Raw genomic sequence first — 20,730 nt, 5'->3', positions numbered from 1 at the left:
AACATAAATTTATTCATAGTAAAATGTACTCGCGGGCCGTAAAAATTATTTGGCGGGCCATATACGGCCCACGGGCCGCCAGTTGGACAGCGCTGATATATACTATAGTATGGATAATAATAGGATTGAAGACACGAGACGATCAAGATGTTACGTTACAATCATTCAAAACTCGAATGTCTTTCGTGGATAAAGGTTTAATATATGTCACCATCAAAGATCTCAAAAATTAAACGACACAATGGGTATATTTTCACCGAAATAATTACATAATAAAAACTTGACTTTCATTTTGTAATAAAACATCTTTATGCACTCATTTCTTCAATTATAAAATTACATCTTTCACAATTATGCATTTTTTACGTTTTTACAATTTANCGATTTCGATCGACGTTAAGGGTTGAACGAGCCGATTATTTCGCAACCAACGACAGAGAGCGAGGAAACAAATTTTCCTTTGTGATGTGTCATCAATTGATAACTGCTCGTATTCTCCTTAAGGAAGATGCAAATATGATGTGGAATGGATGATATATACTATAGTACGGATAATAATAGAATTGAAGACACGAGACGATCAAGGTGTTACGTTACAATCATTCAAAACTCGAATGTCTTTCGTGGGTAAAGGTTTAATATATGTCACCATCAAAGATCTCAAAAATGAAACGACACAATGGGTATATTTTCACCGAAATAATTACATAATAAAAACTTGAATTTCATTTTGTAATAAAACATCTTTATGCACTCATTTCTTCAATTATAAAATTACATCTTTCACAATTATGCATTTTTTACGTTTTTACAATTTATAATAAGTTAGTGATTCGAAATGATGGCCGAATTGATAAAGGCCGTTTGCTAATCCACGTTCAGTGTCAGCTTATGTATTTTCACTGGTGAAGAGGGAGACTGATACATCCGAGTCGACTAGGATGCATCGAACTCTCCCGGGCACCCTTATTGAGTGATGGCCGGGGAGCGATGGGCCCGAAAAAATGTTTTATTGCTTGCAAGACAAAAGGAGTCAAAGGTTAAAAGATAAAAGAACCACTTAAATGCTCTTCATGAACATATTCGAGCCCCGTCCCTCACCATCCGCCCGTCCTGTTGTGGGCCTGGCCGAACCCGGTGCTAAAAAGCTCCTCTTAGTGCCCATAGGACGAGATTAAAAAAAAAAAACACCACCGATCATTCATAATGCACACAATAATGGCAGACCGTGTAGCCTTAATGCACTCATTAATATTTCTATCATTTTATAGGAGGATAATTCGCCATCTTTTAAAAAGTTTTTCGGTTCTTCTTCAACGCCAATGAGAGCTTCATAATTTAAAGTTGTGATTCAATTATCTAATCGTAATTTCGTCGTTACGTTGATGAAAACAAACGTAAAGATAGAGGAAATTAATGCAATTTTCTTCAACGGGAAGAACGATTATTATTTTTTTTTAAATTCGGAAATTGCGTCATTTCTACGAACTGTTCCCAACAAAATCTGCCTAATATCAGGAATTTCGACACTAAAATAATTTAGGAAAGTAATTTATATCGAGTCATTTAACTTTTGTGCAGTATGTTACTGGAGAGATTGCGGCCGAAGTTCAAACGTTAAACTTGTACGTCAAGCAAAAGTGCACGTTTGACGTTTGAACTCCAAGTAAAACATGTTGCGCCACACGTTTACCGTCGCGCACCGACTCATGGGATATTGTTGAAAAATGACGGAAAAGTTGAACAACTACGAATGTTACCAGCGAAGGTAAACAAATTAAACTATTTTAAAGTATTTATAGGATAAATACNGGCCTAAGCATTATATTTTACTCCCCCGGCGCGGGCCATCTTGGAATTCTGCTGGTTTATTCCGAGTACAATTATCCTACGCGTAGGTAGGCCTAATAGTTTGACGAAAATAAGCTTATAAAACTGATCACGGGCGTTGGGCATTAAAAAAATTTCTGGTAAGGTCCATTTTATCGTGACGTAACGGGCCGCGTTAACAGTGCGCGGTTGTTTGGTCCGATTCGCAAAGAGTCGACGGCAACGAACCGAAAAAAAATATAGTCTTTCGGACGTCGCACCGCCTCCTCCCTCTTTCCTGTCACTTTAAAAATACGATGACGTCATGGCTTTAGCCACTTCGGCGTAGGCAGCGACGTTGCTACGTAAACACCACGAAAGTACCCTGGCAGAGAATGACTGTTACCACGCGCGCATCAGTTTGGATTCTTTTTTTTTTTTAAAGTATACATTAAAAGGAAACCAACAATCGAGCCTTTCCGGCTTCTCAATTTGTTAAATTCCACTGAAATTATTGGCTTAAAAATTCGAAAACGATAGCGTAGTTAGGGAACTTGTTTTATGCGGGAACCGTGTTATGATTATCATTAATTAATGACGCACTTTGAAATAATTGTTCCGTGCATCTGGTGTTTCGATTAAATTATTCCGTGTTCTAAGGTGTGGCTTTTCTCTTTTCGAATTCTTCTTCCAGACTTATCCAACATTTTCGCGCATTGTTTTAGATCAATCGTGATCGATTAATGCAATCTGGCGGATACAAAAAGTCGATTTATCCGGACCGAAACGGATTAACCGAACGCTCCGGATTTTCGCGTTAGTACGCACGGTCTCCGGAAGATGGCGACACTCGACGGACTCCGCCTCCGACGGTGACGTTTCTGGCCGGAAGTGACTTATCGTCACCGGACGATGTAGCGATAACGTCGTCGTTTAAAGGCGAATCTCCCGATTGGTTCCTTCCTCTTTGATTTCGAAGAGATTTCAGAGTCGGAAGGTATCTTCGGAAAATTCCTCCAGAACTGGTATTGTCGGAAACGATCGAAAATGAATTTGGCTGCGAACTTTTGATGGGTATCCAATTCATTCATCGAATAGCACTGTTGGCAGAGACGGAACGTGTTTGCCATTTCCCGACTCTTCCGAAATTTGGCAGAGCACTCCGTTCGAACGCCGCGTTCTGCCAAATTCTTACGAAATTCTGGCCGATGATTTTTCACTAATAGCGAAGTTGCGGCCGAAGTTTTCATCTCTAAAACGTGAACGTCGCTCGACGTTCACGTTTTAGAAAAGAAAACTTCGGCCGCAATCTCGCTAATGACAATTGGGCATACATTTTAACGCGCGAAATCGCAGCTACTCGAGCTGCTGGAATTCCCGGAAGAAACATTCGGCATAATTTATTACTGTTCACGCTGATTGTTGAACACTATAGAAATACAAAACGAAATTTAGGGCTATATCCACACTCTATACATTTAAAAACACTAAACCTATAAACCAGCAAACTTTTATGAAAAGTGCAAATGTTTTCGCCCGTGTTGAACGGGCATCATCGGGCCGAATGCCGAAAACGTGTGCTGAGAGGAGGTGACGTAAGACGGGAGAAAAGGTTCCTATCATTTAAAATGTTCTAGATTTATAGTACATTTATGTCAGAAACAAAAATACAATTTATTCGGGAAGATAAGTGCGATTACATTCGAGCACCGTCCGTTGATTGGGCAGAGGACGGGTTCTTGCAGAACAAAATTCGAGTTTTTTTTACTCGAAGAACTGCAAAGCGATTTTCGTCGAGATTCGATGACCTTTATATCAAAATGACAAAGCGCACGCGTGCTAATTTAGTTAAAAAACCTAGCATTTTTAAAAAGTTGATATGGCGAAACTATCTTTTTACTTCGGATCGTGCACCTCGACAACCTTCGTCTACATACCCCGTCATGTGCCATCTGTCTGAGAACAATTTCGAATGTAGAGAAGTCTAGAAAATTCCACAAGCTTTGGCATCAACCCCCCAAAAAAGTGCGACTCTTGTTTAATTTTTTTCGCGCTTCCGTTGAAAACCATTCGTAATGGCGCCGGGGTCTGTCGTACTTGGGTCAAATTCGCCAGAAATTGGCCGAAGCCAGAGCAAACTCTTATTGAAGTTTCAAAAATCGATGTTTTGTCGCAACGGAAAGCTAATTCTGCTTTTAATGCCAGAAATATGGATAAAGTAACGATTTCTGTTGCAACCGTACTTCAGAAAATCTTGTAATCAGAATACGGACAAAATAATTCAACAGTCCTTAGCTTTATTCAAATCTCGAGTACGTCGTAACAGCCGTTCAAAAATTCCGCGTTTAATTTTATACATTTTGGACCTTTCCACGTTTTACACACCTCTTCGCCGTCCGAATACCGATATCGATCGTACAATTCCGGAGCTTTGGCTTTCACCAATTCCGGATCCAGACGATCGGCGCCCTTCGAAGGACATTCGTTAATTAAATGTCGGGCGAAGAGTCTAGCCACGGGATGATAGTGTCGCAAGAGAAAGTGTAGTTCCCACAGAGACGTGGCGTGGGCGTTGCTGTGTTCGGGGTCCTCCGATTCGGGAAGAAATACCCCACTGCCCCCCGCTTCTTCAACGTCCAATAACACGTCGGCCTTGCCGACGGAAGTCATCAGGTATCTCACCGCCGACAGAAGAGCTACCGTTGCGTGGCCGGAGGTGTGAAGACCCACGGTGCACATCCTTTTCACGAAAGCCAAGATCCGACGCACCGGGTCGCTCTTGTGTCTTTTCAGAACGGCGACGTCGATGCATTTCCTCATCGCTTCCAAATCTTCCTCGCGACTGCCGGCGTGCATCGTGATTAATAGCTTGTACAATTGAACAAAGAACCTCTGCGGGTCTACGTTGAGGACCGAACCCTGTCCGGACAGGACGACGAATACCGTGTGCAGACAGTGAAGAATTTCGACGTTGCTCAATCGGACTCGGTCCGGGAGGGCGTGCAGTTCGTTCATCAGATTGTCGAAGAACTCCACGTTGATCAAGTGGGCGAATTTCGACAGACCTTCCAAGACTGGTGTTAGCAACTTAGAACCCGTCGAATCCTTCAAAACCTTGAAATAAATAAAAAAGATGCGCTTCAGAATTTCGCTATTGATCCTGGCTCTTTCCGACTTGTTTTCTTCCGCTTCCGTCTCCCTCAACTCCCGTTCCAACTCCTTGGATTGCTTCTCCCTCTTCCTTTCTCTCCTCGACATCCTGGCCAGTTTCTCTCTCATCTTTTTTGCATTCTTGGTCGACGTTTCGTCCACCCTCGTGTCTATCGGGTTCAGACTGATAAAAGTCCTTACAACTTCCGGACGCAAGTTTCTCCTGCTCTTCACTAATTCCACCGTGTTCTTCACGATGGCCAAAGACGTCTGGCCTTTTTTGTCTTCTCGAAAGACTTGGCAGATGGCCCGACAGCACTTTTCCGAAACTTCGTCGTCTCTGCTGGCCGCCAAGGGCACCACCACCCGAACGATGTTGACGCCGAAGTTGAAATCGGCGTGGGTAACCAGAAGTCGGCACAGACATTCGATGGCCACCAGACCCAATTTCCTCCTCCTCTCCGCGTAGACGTCGCGGCCGGCCGCGAACTTCTGTCCGAAAGCCGCCTTCACGGCTTTCTCCAGGAACTGCAGGTATTGTTTGTAGTATCTCAACAGACTTTCCTCGAATCTGTTGAGCTTTCTGGTCTCCTTTTTCATTTTCTGAGACTTCTCTCCTTCGCCTAACGGGCGTATCTGATAAGAAGGCAAAATGTCGCCGTACACCTCCAGAAGCGACAGCGCGGTCAACCTGGCAATCACCAGGTTTGCCGTGGGATCTTTCTCTTTTAAGAGGAGAGTGAGTTCCTTCAGGCGGTCCATATTGTTTTCGGGACTTTCCACAATCCAGCTGCAGTAGGTGCCGATCTTGGCCTTCGTTTCGCGCTTCAGCTTCAATCGTCGGGCCAAGGTTTCGGCCAAGGACACGGGCTGCGGGTCGGTCGGTTCTTCCGTCATCTCGTCTTCCGGAGGACGACCATCGTCTTTCACTTCCTCGTCTCGAAAGACCAGACCCTCCTTTCCCTTAATGGGTAGCAACCAGCGCCGTTCTTTTCGCTCCTCCACTTTATTTCGAGGTAATCTCTCGTATTCTTCTTCCGTGCAGGGAGTAGGACGCTTTCTCTTAGCTACTCCAAGCAATTCGTCGTCCTCTAACATGTCCTCCACCCCGTAGTAATCGTCTTCTTGCTCCCCATTTTCTTCCACCGTTTCGTGTCTTTTGAATCTCTTGCGCCGCGTCATGATTGGCAGATACCTGAAACGAAAAATAAATAAGTAAAATTTGCATTAAACTTCACGGCAACGCGACTCGTGAGCGATCTGCCGGGAGACATTTCATGGGAAAATAGCCCCTATTTAAATGTTGCTAACGTCAAGAAAACCCCCAAAACTCCCATCCACTGTCCAGGCGGGAACCCGCGACCAACCACCGCTGTTCGGTGGTTTTATCTCGGAGCGAGCATAGTTTAAATATCGTAAACAAAAATTCTGTTTAAAGTAACAAAAGGAAAATTAAACTCGACCATCTTCTTCCGACAAGTGTTAAAAAAACTTGTATTTTCAATAACGATGTCAGAACTATTTGAAGATATGTTGGAAAGGAGATTTAAATTGTAACTTTATCTAACAATAATCTACAATAATACCTTTGTATTGGCAAAAAATTCCTCTTGGAATAAGGTTAAATTGGCCGTAACTAATTTATGGGAGAAAGTAAAACGCATTTTAGCGCAAAACTTCGCCGTATGGCGTCGAAATCACTATTGGCCCGAGGCGAGAATTCGAATAAACAAGGGATCTTACAAGTTAGATCGTTAGACAACTGACAGATCTAAAATTAAATATATTTTTTCCATATTTTATTATTTTAATTCTTTGGACCTATATTATTTATACAACAACAACAAAAGTTTTAATAAAAATATTTTTGCCAGGTAACCAATTAACCTTTGGAGACTCGACCCTGCCTGCATGAAATATCTATATATCGGTATACAGTATATAAATGAAGATGTTTGTTTTGTTTGTTCGCTACATACTCCTAGGCCATTCCACCAATTGCTACGAAACTCGGCAGTTGTGTTCAAATACTTCCAACTTAGATTGTGTCGTACATCCCACCCCAAATTATCGATCGGATTTCTATATATTGTTTAATTTCTGTGTACATTCCATTGCTGGCTTTACGTGTAGCGCTATCTATTGGAAAAATTTAACATAATAATTCACTAAATATAATTCTTACAAAAAAGGATATATATATATTATATTCACCGAATTACTGCGACGACATAGCGCATAATAGATGCGCCATTACTGCGACAGGTAGCACAGAACTTGCCTGTGTGAAGTGTTCTAGTGTTTTTCAAATTGCAACCCAATAATTTTCCCATAGACTCAATATTTACGAGAACATACTTCCCACGTAGTTTATACAATCGGTAGGCAAAATTTAAACACTATCATCACACAAAACGAACAATTCTAGCATTGTTATGAGTTTTTTTTATTTAAACAAGTTTTATATGAAGTCTTTCGGACATTAAGGTTAGCAACTTCGATCACGTACTGAGCCATCACAACCTGTCTAACACGAATCACTTTTCAAATGTTAATAGAAGACCGGTATTAATTAGAAGTGGTTGATCATTCTCTCTTCCCGGAGGAGGTCGGTGAATACTTTTAGTGGAATTACATCGCTTCCCTTCCGCAACACTCCCTTCTTTCTATCGGACCCAGCAGTATAATGGCATTCGAATGGGAAAATTCCGTAATACGAGATTACCGGCCAGCACAAAATATGATTTGAAGTGGTTTTCGAAGATGCCGAGTTTAAATATTTGGTGTCTTTACTCAACAAAACACCGTATCTTGATATACGCGATAGCATCGAGTGATTAATTAACCGCGTTAATCAAGGGATGCCTGTATTATATTGCATTTGTAGGCATTTTTATGCAAGAAACACAGCTAAAAAGAAAAAAAAGAAAGCTTTGTTTCGGTTTTCGAACAACTTCCAAAAACGAATAAAGTTCGAAACCCGAGGTTCCACTATATAAACACTACAAATGCCGACTGTAAATAATTACATTATTATTTGTTAATGAACGCTAAATTCTGTAAGGAACACACGATGTACCAACGAAACAATGGTGATTTTAATCACGTGATTCTCTTAACCAATACAAATTGAAATATACAATGTCCATACTAGTTTATATAGTAAGTATATGGGCTATACCACCAGCGCCTGTGTCAAAGGATTAAAGTTCAAGCAATATATAAATGTATCTTCTTGAAAATGGCTCATGACCAAAATTTTACATCGAATAAATTAAAATTAAGCCAACGATAAATTTCTATGTTCAAGCTTCAAGTACTAATTAAGGGACTGATCTTACAGTTTGTTTCTATCACTGAATACAACACTTATTACAATATTTAAAGAAAATCCGCCAGTAAGGCGAGTCTTAGATTCGAGTAAATATGGCACAGTTTTTAAAATTTGAAAAAAAAGGAAGCAGTCATTAATGGGACAAAACGGTTATGTCATTGGGCTGCAATTTGAAAAAATTGTAGACCTAACAATTCCCACTGTCATCCACCCGCCCGTCTTTCCGTAATATCGAGAACAGAGTTAGATAGATGAAAGATGAGACTAGATGTGGAAACTTTAGGGTCAGGAGACCCCAATTAACTGATGTAAAACTTATGCAGTATTCTGTTCTGTGAGCATCCTGCATTGAAATCATTCCGAGAACTACCTGTATAAATATTTAAGGTTTCGATCCAGACACTAAACTGCTAATTGAAAGTTCTTCCGGCAACACCTAAGGATTACACCTTTTATATCACAGCTCTTAATATGTAGAACAAATACTTATTAATAAAGCAATTATATTCCCAAAAGTAGTTTAACTAAATTGCAAAATTCGGTTGCCAAACTTGTAAATTTTGCTATCAGTTTTTGCAAAGAGAGAACCACAATAAAATTCCCGTCAAATACTAAATTTGTTTTTTTCTAAATGGCGATAATGGTGTTTACATAGATTTCTAGATTCTTTCAAATGTCGTGTTGATTAGTCTTTTTCATATTCACATTTTGAAACACACAAATTTAACATCTCTTAATTATATTAGAAAATCTTTATAAAACAGGAAACAGTTGAAAATATACCCTTGAAAATAAACTAAATTTATTACAAAGTAAATTATGATTAATTTCAGCTGCAAAATAAGCAGAATGGATCTATTAATTTTTAAAATGGTAGCTGAATTAATGATAAGTCTGAATCTATCTTCAGTTATCTATTTTTTCTGAAACATCTTTATAATTTTAAGATTGAATAAATTATTACATACTGTAAATAAGATACAAACTTACAAAAAATTCCACACGACTTTCTGAAATTATTATTAGTATAGAATCTGCTCGAGTAAGAAGTAATCGAGATAAGCAGCAAGAAAATTTAAAACCGTCGACTTGGAAATCTAAATAGAAACACAATAACATCGGATTTGAACTTAAACGGCAAAACAAAATAAAGCCGTGTAACTTATTCCAAATACGGTACACGATATAAATAGTTACTAAACAAAAGGTGAGCAGCTGTCTGGGCAAAGCAGAATAAAAGTGAATGAGACATCTGCTAGAAGGGCCTAGGATCACCTTTCACCATATGGACTATATCTTTGTTCCTCCTAGCAGTCTTCCTCAAATGGCTCCAGGTAGATGGTTAATTGAAAATATATCAAATAAAATCTAAAGCTTAAACAGCTAATAAGGTTTCTTATAGCTAAGAACTATCTTAATAATATTTTTTAATAATAAAGCAGAACTGAATACATGTACAGAATATATATAATTCAGGCACAAAAGAAAATAAATTGTTACTTAATTAAGGAAAATGGTTTTAGAAAGTTAGAAATACAAACTTCTTAAATATTTCTAGGCACTTATATTCATTTTTTTTTATGTCTCATACAAATAATAGGTATCAAATATCAGTACAAGGTACTCATATACTCATTTAGATTTCATGTATGTTTAAATCTCCCACTTGAAAATATAGTATGAGATACAAATAGATCTATTATGAAATTTTGAAATATGTGACAGATGATATTTTGATAAAACAAATACTTTTTAAGTGTCTTTTTTTTTTCAAATAGATTCTAATTAATCAGAATTTGATAAAGATAGTTACAATTAATATTGTATCTAGTATTTTAATAGAATATAAGTAATTGAATATATATATATATATATATATATACATATACACATACATATATAATGAATTTCTCAGTTTTATATTATTAATATAAACACATTTATTAAAGNATTAATAATAATAATTTAGTAACATAAATTTATTCATAGTAAAATGTACTCGCGGGCCGTAAAAATTATTTGGCGGGCCATATACGGCCCACGGGCCGCCAGTTGGACAGCGCTGATATATACTATAGTATGGATAATAATAGGATTGAAGACACGAGACGATCAAGATGTTACGTTACAATCATTCAAAACTCGAATGTCTTTCGTGGATAAAGGTTTAATATATGTCACCATCAAAGATCTCAAAAATTAAACGACACAATGGGTATATTTTCACCGAAATAATTACATAATAAAAACTTGACTTTCATTTTGTAATAAAACATCTTTATGCACTCATTTCTTCAATTATAAAATTACATCTTTCACAATTATGCATTTTTTACGTTTTTACAATTTATAATAAGTTAGTGATTCGAAATGATGGCCGAATTGATAAAGGCCGTTTGCTAATCCACGTTCAGTGTCAGCTTATGTATTTTCACTGGTGAAGAGGGAGACTGATACATCCGAGTCGACTAGGATGCATCGAACTCTCCCGGGCACCCTTATTGAGTGATGGCCGGGGAGCAATGGGCCCGAAAAAATGTTTTATTGCTTGCAAGACAAAAGGAGTCAAAGGTTAAAAGATAAAAGAACCACTTAAATGCTCTTCATGAACATATTCGAGCCCCGTCCCTCACCATCCGCCCGTCCTGTTGTGGGCCTGGCCGAACCCGGTGCTAAAAAGCTCCTCTTAGTGCCCATAGGACGAGATTTAAAAAAAAAAAACACCACCGATCATTCATAATGCACACAATAATGGCAGACCGTGTAGCCTTAATGCACTCATTAATATTTCTATCATTTTATAGGAGGATAATTCGCCATCTTTTAAAAAGTTTTTCGGTTCTTCTTCAACGCCAATGAGAGCTTCATAATTTAAAGTTGTGATTCAATTATCTAATCGTAATTTCGTCGTTACGTTGATGAAAACAAACGTAAAGATAGAGGAAATTAATGCAATTTTCTTCAACGGGAAGAACGATTATTATTTTTTTTTAAATTCGGAAATTGCGTCATTTCTACGAACTGTTCCCAACAAAATCTGCCTAATATCAGGAATTTCGACACTAAAATAATTTAGGAAAGTAATTTATATCGAGTCATTTAACTTTTGTGCAGTATGTTACTGGAGAGATTGCGGCCGAAGTTCAAACGTTAAACTTGTACGTCAAGCAAAAGTGCACGTTTGACGTTTGAACTCCAAGTAAAACATGTTGCGCCACACGTTTACCGTCGCGCACCGACTCATGGGATATTGTTGAAAAATGACGGAAAAGTTGAACAACTACGAATGTTACCAGCGAAGGTAAACAAATTAAACTATTTTAAAGTATTTATAGGATAAATACTTTAAAACTAAAACTAAATAATTATTTTTAATTAGTGTCGATACGATAGGACTACCTCATACTTTTGTTGAGGGAAGTAGTGGCTTACGTAAATCCGAAAGCAGCTCGGGAAATTATTTTTTTAAAATTTACAAACGTATTACACTGTTGATGGTAGAAGATGCCTAAAAGAACAAACCTACTCCTACAGAATTATAAGGTATTATTAACACAAATTTATGTAAATTCTATAGGCACTTCACATCACTTGCAAACAATTGAATTAAATAATTTCTGGATTAAAATCGTCTGTTTCTTTACAATATTATTCATAAATGCTTAAATAATCATTATTTTAATAAAATACGTCATAATGTTAACCCGAAACAGAAAAAAATGAAGAAGTTTAAGCCGAACTTCTATTCGCCATGCTAGACGTAGCAAACGCCATTATCCTTTTAGAATTGCCAGATGGTGGCGCTCGACCGTCCGCCGTACACGCTTTGGGCTGAATACGACGGGGCAACCTCTCTATTAACCATACAGGATGAAAATTAAAAAGGCAATACTATCTACAGATTACGTCTAAAAACTATGTACTGTACTGTACAATTGCAATTTATAGACTCTTCTAAATGCCATAGGCAATTGTTTTCGGTGACGAGTTACGTAAGCAAGCCAGTTACAACGGTTTCGCACAAAACGGGTCACGTCATTGACTTTCTTAGCCGCTCGTCACTTGCACGTAACCCTTATACGCGAATTTAATTAATTAAAATATAGGATATTAAATAATGAAAAAAACTAATAAACACGTTGAAAGTTCGTCGCTTGTTATTCTAACCGAAAAATAGCCGCCATTAATCACGCTGTAGCCAGTTTAATAGTATAAAAGTATGAAAATTATGATAATAAGCAAACGAAAAAATATTTTAATAAAATTCCTCTATTGAGAAATAGGATAATTTATCCAAATTAAGGGCGCGATCAATCTGATTTGATCGGCGCCCTTTAAAGGACATCGTATGGCTAGACTCTTTGCCCAATAACAACGTCCAACGTTCAACGTCCAATAACACGTCGGCCTTGCCGACGGAAGTCATCAGGTATCTCACCGCCGACAGAAGAGCTACCGTTGCGTGGCCGGAGGTGTGAAGACCCACGGTGCACATCCTTTTCACGAAAGCCAAGATCCGACGCACCGGGTCGCTCTTGTGTCTTTTCAGAACGGCGACATCGATGCATTTCCACAGCGCTTCCAAATCTTCCTCGCAACTGCCGGCGTGCATCCTAAGTAACGTCATGTACAATCGAACAAAGAACCTCTGCGGGTCTACGTTGAAAACCGAACCCTGTCCGGACAGGACGACGAATACCGTGTGCAGACAGTGCAGAATTTCGACGTCGCTCAATCGGACTCGGTCCGGGAGGGCGTGCAGTTCGTTTATGAGATGTTCGAAGAACTCCACGTTGATCAAGTGGGCGAATTTCGTCAGTCCTTCCAACACTGGAGTTAATAGCCAGGGTGTCGAATCCTTCAACACCCTGAAATAAGTCAGGAAGACGCGTTTCAGAATTTCGCTATTGATCCTGGCTCTATCCGACTTGTTTTCCTCCGCTTCCGTCTCCCTCAACTTCCGTTCCAACTCCTTGGATTGCTTCTCCCTCTTCCTTTCTCTTCTCGACATCCTGGCCAGTTTCTTCCGAATCACTTTTGCATTCTTGGTCGACGTTTCGTCCACCCTCGTGTCTATCGGGTTCAGACTGGTAAAAGTCCTTAGAACTTCCGGACGCACGTTTCTCCTGCTCTTCACTAATTCCACCGTGTTCTTCACGATGGCCAAAGACGTCTGGCCTTTTTTGTCTTCTCGAAAGACCTGGCAGATGGCCCGACAGCACTTTTCCGAAACTTCGTCGTCTCTGCTGGCCGCCAACGGCACCACCACCCGAACGATGTTGGCGCCGAAGTTGAAATCGGCGTGGGCAACCAGAAGTCGGCACAGACATTCGATGGCCACCAGACCCAATTTCCTCCTCCTCTCCGCGTAGACGTCGCGGCCGGCCGCGAACTTCTGTCCGAACGCCGCCTTCACGGCCTTCTCCAGGAACTGCAGGTATTGTTTGTAGTATCTCAACAGACTTTCCTCGAATCTGTTGAGCTTTCTGGTCTCCTTTTTCATTTTCTGAGACTTCTCTCCTTCGCCCAACGGACGTATCTGATAAGAAGGCAAAATGTCGCCGTACACCTCCAGAAGCGACAGCGCGGTCAACCTGGCAATCACCAGGTTTGCCGTGGGATCTTTCTCTTTTAAGAGGAGAGTGAGTTCCTTCAGGCGATCCATGTTGTTTTCGGGACTCTCCACGATCCAGCTGCAGTAGGTGCCGATCTTGGCCTTCGTTTCGCGCTTCAGCTTCAATCGTTGGGCCAAGGTTTCGGCCAAGGACTCGGGCTGCGGGTCGGTCGGTTCTTCCGTCGTTTCGTCTTTCGGAGGACGACCATCGTCTTTCACTTCCTCGTCTCGAAAGACCAGACCCTCCTTTCCCTTAATGGGTAGCAACCAGCGCCGTTCTTTTCGCTCCTCCACTTTATTTCGAGGTAATCTCTCGTATTCTTCTTCCGTGTAGGGAGTAGGACGCTTTCTCTTTGTTGCTCCAAGCAATTCGTCGTCCTGTAACATGTCCTCCACCCCGTAGTAATCGTCTTCTTGCTCCCCATTTTCTTCCACCGTTTCGTGTCTTTTGAATCTCTTGCGCCGCGTCATGATTGGCAGATACCTGAAACGAAAAATAAATAAGTGAAACTTGCATCAAACTTCACGGCAACGCAACTCGTGAGAGATCTGCCGGGAGACATTTTGTGGGAAAATAGCCCCTATTTAAATGTTGCTAACGTCAAGAAAACCCCAAAAACTCCCATCCACTGTCCAGGTGGGAACCCGCAACGAACCACAGCTGTTCGGTGGTTTTATCCGTTCGGCCACTGGTGGGCGCTCCGAGCTTGTAATGCATGAAATATCTATACAGTAGACCCCCTATAAAACGGGTTCATATAGTTCGAATTCCTATATAACGGCGAAAAAATTGCGACCGTATTCGTATAAACACGCTAAAAGAAACTCTTATAATTCAGTAAAACGTCATCCCCGACTCGTGTCGCGACGGAATTGGTCGAATCTAGCTAGACCAATAGCCGATATTGCCCAAACCGTTGAGTTTAAACGAGCAGCAGACCTACTAAAAACCATTTATTATTTAACGTCCATAAAAATTATATTTATATTAATGATGTCTCCAAACTTCAGTAAAGTTTTCGCAGAAAAATAATTTATCAGAAAGCACGCGAGCGCCAGTCGATGCACCGCTCCGCGACGAAAAGAAGCTTAAGCAATGGCGTCGTCGAACGGTGCACACTCGGTAAGTAATCCTACAATTTTTTGTTTATGGTATAGTTTATGTCTATTATTCCCAAAAAATTATACGTATTTTGGAAATGTTGAGTTGAATTTGCGGACCTTTACTTTGGATTTTACTTTTTGANTTATCGATCGGATTTCTATATATTGTTTAATTTCTGTGTACATTCCATTGCTGGCTTTACGTGTAGCGCTATCTATTGGAAAAATTTAACATAATAATTCACTAAATATAATTCTTACAAAAAAGGATATATATATATTATATTCACCGAATTACTGCGACGACATAGCGCATAATAGATGCGCCATTACTGCGACAGGTAGCACAGAACTTGCCTGTGTGAAGTGTTCTAGTGTTTTTCAAATTGCAACCCAATAATTTTCCCATAGACTCAATATTTACGAGAACATACTTCCCACGTAGTTTATACAATCGGTAGGCAAAATTTAAACACTATCATCACACAAAACGAACAATTCTAGCATTGTTATGAGTTTTTTTTATTTAAACAAGTTTTATATGAAGTCTTTCAAACATTAAGGTTAGCAACTTCGATCACGTACTGAGCCATCACAACCTGTCTAACACGAATCACTTTTCAAATGTTAATAGAAGACCGGTATTAATTAGAAGTGGTTGATCATTCTCTCTTCCCGGAGGAGGTCGGTGAATACTTTTAGTGGAATTACATCGCTTCCCTTCCGCAACACTCCCTTCTTTCTATCCGACCCAGCAGTATAATGGCATTCGAATGGGAAAATTCCGTAATACGAGATTACCGGCCAGCACAAAATATGATTTGAAGTGGTTTTCGAAGATGCCGAGTTTAAATATTTGGTGTCTTTACTCAACAAAACACCGTATCTTGATATACGCGATAGCATCGAGTGATTAATTAACCGCGTTAATCAAGGGATGCCTGTATTATATTGCATTTGTAGGCATTTTTATGCAAGAAACACAGCTAAAAAGAAAAAAAAGAAAGCTTTGTTTCGGTTTTCGAACAACTTCCAAAAACGAATAAAGTTCGAAACCCGAGGTTCCACTATATAAACACTACAAATGCCGACTGTAAATAATTACATTATTATTTGTTAATGAACGCTAAATTCTGTAAGGAACACACGATGTACCAACGAAACAATGGTGATTTTAATCACGTGATTCTCTTAACCAATACAAATTGAAATATACAATGTCCATACTAGTTTATATAGTAAGTATATGGGCTATACCACCAGCGCCTGTGTCAAAGGATTAAAGTTCAAGCAATATATAAATGTATCTTCTTGAAAATGGCTCATGACCAAAATTTTACATCGAATAAATTAAAATTAAGCCAACGATAAATTTCTATGTTCAAGCTTCAAGTACTAATTAAGGGACTGATCTTACAGTTTGTTTCTATCACTGAATACAACACTTATTACAATATTTAAAGAAAATCCGCCAGTAAGGCGAGTCTTAGATTCGAGTAAATATGGCACAGTTTTTAAAATTTGAAAAAAAAGGAAGCAGTCATTAATGGGACAAAACGGTTATGTCATTGGGCTGCAATTTGAAAAAATTGTAGACCTATCAATTCCCACTGTCATCCACCCGCCCGTCTTTCCGTAATATCGAGAACAGAGTTAGATAGATGAAAGATGAGACTAGATGTGGAAACTTTAGGGTCAGGAGACCCCAATTAACTGATGTAAAACTTATGCAGTATTCTGTTCTGTGAGCATCCTGCATTGAAATCATTCCGAGAACTACCTGTATAAATATTTAAGGTTTCGATCCAGACACTAAACTGCTAATTGAAAGTTCTTCCGGCAACACCTAAGGATTACACCTTTTATATCACAGCTCTTAATATGTAGAACAAATACTTATTAATAAAGCAATTATATTCCCAAAAGTAGTTTAAATAAATTGCAAAATTCGGTTACCAAACTTGTAAATTTTGGCTATCGGTTTTTGCAAAGAGAGAACCACAATAAAATTCCTGTCAAATACTAAATTTGTTTTTTTCTAAATGGCGATAATGGTGTTTACATAGATTTCTAGATTCTTTCAAATGTCGTGTTGATTAGTCTTTTTCATATTCACATTTTGAAACACACAAATTTAACATCTCTTAATTATATTAGAAAATCTTTATAAAACAGGAAACAGTTGAAAATATACCCTTGAAAATAAACTAAATTTATTACAAAGTAAATTATGATTAATTTCAGCTGCAAAATAAGCAGAATGGATCTATTAATTTTTAAAATGGTAGCTGAATTAATGATAAGTCTGAATCTATCTTCAGGTTATCTATTTTTTCTGAAACATCTTTATAATTTTAAGATTGAATAAATTATTACATACTGTAAATAAGATACAAAAACTTCAAAAAATTCCATACGACTTTCTGAAATTATTATTAGTATAGAATCTGCTCGAGTAAGAAGTAATCGAGATAAGCAGCAGGAAAATTTAAAACCGTCGACTCGGAAATCTAAATAGAAACATAATAACATCGGATTTGAACTTAAACGGCAAAACAAGATAAAGCCGTGTAACTTATTCCGAATACGGTACACGATATAAATAGTTACTAAACAAAAGGTGAGCAGCTGTCTGGGCAAAGCAGAATAAAAGTGAATGAGACATCTGCTAGAAGGGCCTAGGATCACTTTTCGCCATATGGACTATATCTTTGTTCCTCCTAGCAGTCTTCCTCAAATGGCTCCAGGTAGATGGTTAATTGAAAATATATCAAATAAAATCTAAAGCTTAAACAGCTAATAAGGTTTCTTATAGCTAAGAACTATCTTAATAATATTTTTTAATAATAAAGCAGAACTGAATACATGTACAGAATATATATAATTCAGGCACAAAAGAAAATAAATTGTTACTTAATTAAGGAAAATGGTTTTAGAAAGTTAGAAATACAAACTTCTTAAATATTTCTAGGCACTTATATTCATTTTTTTTTATGTCTCATACAAATAATAGGTATCAAATATCAGTACAAGGTACTCATATACTCATTTAGATTTCATGTATGTTTAAATCTCCCACTTGAAAATATAGTATGAGATACAAATAGATCTATTATGAAATTTTGAAATATGTGACAGATGATATTTTGATAAAACAAATACTTTTTAAGTGTCTTTTTTTTTTCAAATAGATTCTAATTAATCAGAATTTGATAAAGATAGTTACAATTAATATTGTATCTAGTATTTTAATAGAATATAAGTAATTGAATATATATATATATATATATATATACATATACACATACATATATAATGAATTTCTCAGTTTTATATTATTAATATAAACACATTTATTAAAGTATAAAATAAGGTTTTTATTTTTAAGTAGAACAACATAATTTATTATCATAGGATATTGTCAATATGCTTCCTTTGTAATTTTCTAACAAATGATTTCATTGATATCTAAACCTCATTCACCAGGGAATCAAATTAATCTTTAAGACTAAGCAATAGTAACTAAGTTTTTGGCTATTACTTTATAGTAATCTATCTCGTACGTCATCCAATATTTTCTGTAGTTTCTTTCATAGCAGTGGTGCTCAAAGTTTTTTGGCTTGTGTCACACTTTAAAATGTGAAATAGTTTTCTTGCACAAGTGTTCTATAATAACTGCTATCCTAAACGCCTAACTTATTTATTAGTTTGCCATGGATGTACAGTATAAATCCTTGTACGAAACAGCTTCTTGTTTTTAAAATATACTGTCACGATACTCGTGTCACATTTAGACATCTCTTGTGAGACGGCATTTGAGAACCACTGTTCTACAGCAGATAGGAATGCCTAGATTTGCACGATGTTTCTAGCTCTTATATAGCTTCGACCCACGAAAAGTTAGATGGTTCTTTAGAACAAGTTGCGAGGAACTGAGGAAAAAAGAAAACAGCCAGAAGAGACTAATTATGACACAGAAACAGAGTCAGACGAGCTGGAGATTACAAAAGATAATAGGGACGGCGACTCCGAGTAATCGAACGAGACAGATAGACTTTTTTGTAGAAGACAAATATAGTAGAACATAATTGATCTGTCAAGAATAGTATAGAAAAGTCTGCAAGAGACAGAATCATATAATCACTAAATGTGATAAGTATGAAGGCAAGCAATGGAGGTGGAATGACATTTTTAATTATCTGGATGTTTTATAATTACATTTGTTCAATAGAGTTCCAAGATTAATTCCCTCTTTTATTCATATTTTAAAATAAAATTAAATATTGGAAGATTTGATGTAATATTACATACGCAGCATAATAACCGCAGTGCACCCTCTTGCAAAATTCTAAAAAACGTCATCCGTCTTACATTTCCATGCCGGATAGCGATTTATTTCTTCTTTATTTAAGTATAACTAATTTTGTGTGGTTGTTTATGTTTATTAGTAGACTCGACACGCAACAGAGTTCTTACAAGATAACTTGCCGTCCTACAGATATTATCGATCACATTTCTTTTTGCCAGTAATTTAATATCGTACATGGAAAGTTATCAGTGTCTCGACAAACATAACACGGCCTTACTATACGTTTTTTCCACAGGCTACCTTCTACTCGAGGTGACTACCTTCTAGCTAAATCATCCTTTCTCAAAGTGGGCACTGGAGGCTTTCGGGGGGGCAGTAAAAGGCTCAGTGATTAAATATGAGTTTTATTTCTTCTCATTGAAACATTCTTTGATCTCAGAAATGGATATGTGTCACACACTATCTATCCTATCCACATAATAATGCATGTTTAAACATTATATTTGCAATAACTGTTTTTAAGATACGAAACAAATAGTAATGTAAAAAAGGTACGTTAAAAAATATGGGGACACTAGATTTTTTTTTAATCTCAAAGTGGGTGGTGGTTGAAATAAATTTGAGAACCTGTGATCTAAATGATATTTAGAAACAAACCACACCTTGTTTACATCTATACCTGTTGTTTATTATAATTCATACATCAAAAAGTTTTGAAGTAGACTTATATACCAGTAAACAATATACAGTACCTTCTATATTTGGCACGGAGAACAGAAGGGGTGAGCCGAAGGAGGAGTCAAAATTTCAATTTACAGAATTCTCCACACGTGCCAAATTCTGAATTATGCATCCATTATACAATACAGGCACATTAACAATGTATCTCAATTAAATTTAATGCTCGTATTTGAAGTATCTTAAAGATATTTCGGTGCATCAATTACGCTATATCTAAACACTAAGTTATACTTTTAAGAACACCTATCGTACTTAAAAAAAAACAAAACAACTTACTTTTGTTTCGTCAGCTCTCCCCTCCACGTGGAGTGGACACGCGATTATTCCTTAAGTGTTGCCATCCCGACACCACGTAAAAATAATTAAAACATAACGAAAAATTTCGTGTTGTATTTTATCCAGAATATTCTTTATTACTTATTATTATTATTATNTTTTGGAAAGAAACCTTTCAAACAGCAGTAGTCCGTAAACTGCATACGTGCCGGGCTGTGATTGGCTCATGTATTTAAGGACTCTTAGAACATCAATTTCATAAAGAACGGAACGTATCTACCGTGTTATAGGGGGGGTCGACTGTATATATATATAAATGAGGATGGATGTTTGTTCGCTGCACACACCTAGGCCGTTCCACCCATTGCCACGAAACTCGGTAGTTACGTTCAA

General features: G+C 37.8%; 1 protein-coding gene across 1 annotated transcript; it reads right to left on the bottom strand.

The window, feature by feature from the left end:
- Positions 1 to 3,238: 3,238 nt before the first annotated feature.
- LOC111642612 (nucleolar complex protein 3 homolog) lies at positions 3,239 to 20,364 on the bottom strand. Its single transcript, XM_023388982.1, has 5 exons — positions 20,338 to 20,364; positions 12,659 to 14,391; positions 9,284 to 9,390; positions 6,546 to 6,568; positions 3,239 to 6,154 (listed from the first exon to the last, which is right to left on the bottom strand). Exons 2-5 carry the CDS (start codon positions 14,376 to 14,378, stop codon positions 4,111 to 4,113), a joined length of 3,894 nt encoding a protein of 1,297 aa, XP_023244750.1. The 5' UTR covers positions 14,379 to 14,391; positions 20,338 to 20,364; the 3' UTR covers positions 3,239 to 4,110.
- Positions 20,365 to 20,730: the final 366 nt, after the last annotated feature.

This window comes from Centruroides sculpturatus, unplaced genomic scaffold, assembly GCF_000671375.1.
Source record: "Centruroides sculpturatus isolate CEXI.00-Female unplaced genomic scaffold, Cexi_2.0 scaffold1707, whole genome shotgun sequence".
NCBI lineage: Eukaryota > Metazoa > Arthropoda > Arachnida > Scorpiones > Buthidae > Centruroides > Centruroides sculpturatus.
This window is presented reverse-complemented; position numbering and strand designations above follow the sequence as displayed.

What these genes read in the sequence shown, in the direction of transcription:
- LOC111642612 (XM_023388982.1), bottom strand. Translation starts at nt 14,378, where the DNA reads ATGACGCGGCGCAAGAGATTCAAAAGACACGAAACGGTGGAAGAAAAT. An exon ending in AAAGTCGTGTGGAATTTTTT is followed by an intron (nt 6,569 to 9,283) that starts GTAAGTTTGTAT and finishes CCTTATTCCAAG; the next exon opens with AGGAATTTTTTGCCAATACA. An exon ending in AATTTTTTGCCAATACAAAG is followed by an intron (nt 6,155 to 6,545) that starts GTATTATTGTAG and finishes TTTTCGTTTCAG; the next exon opens with GTATCTGCCAATCATGACGC.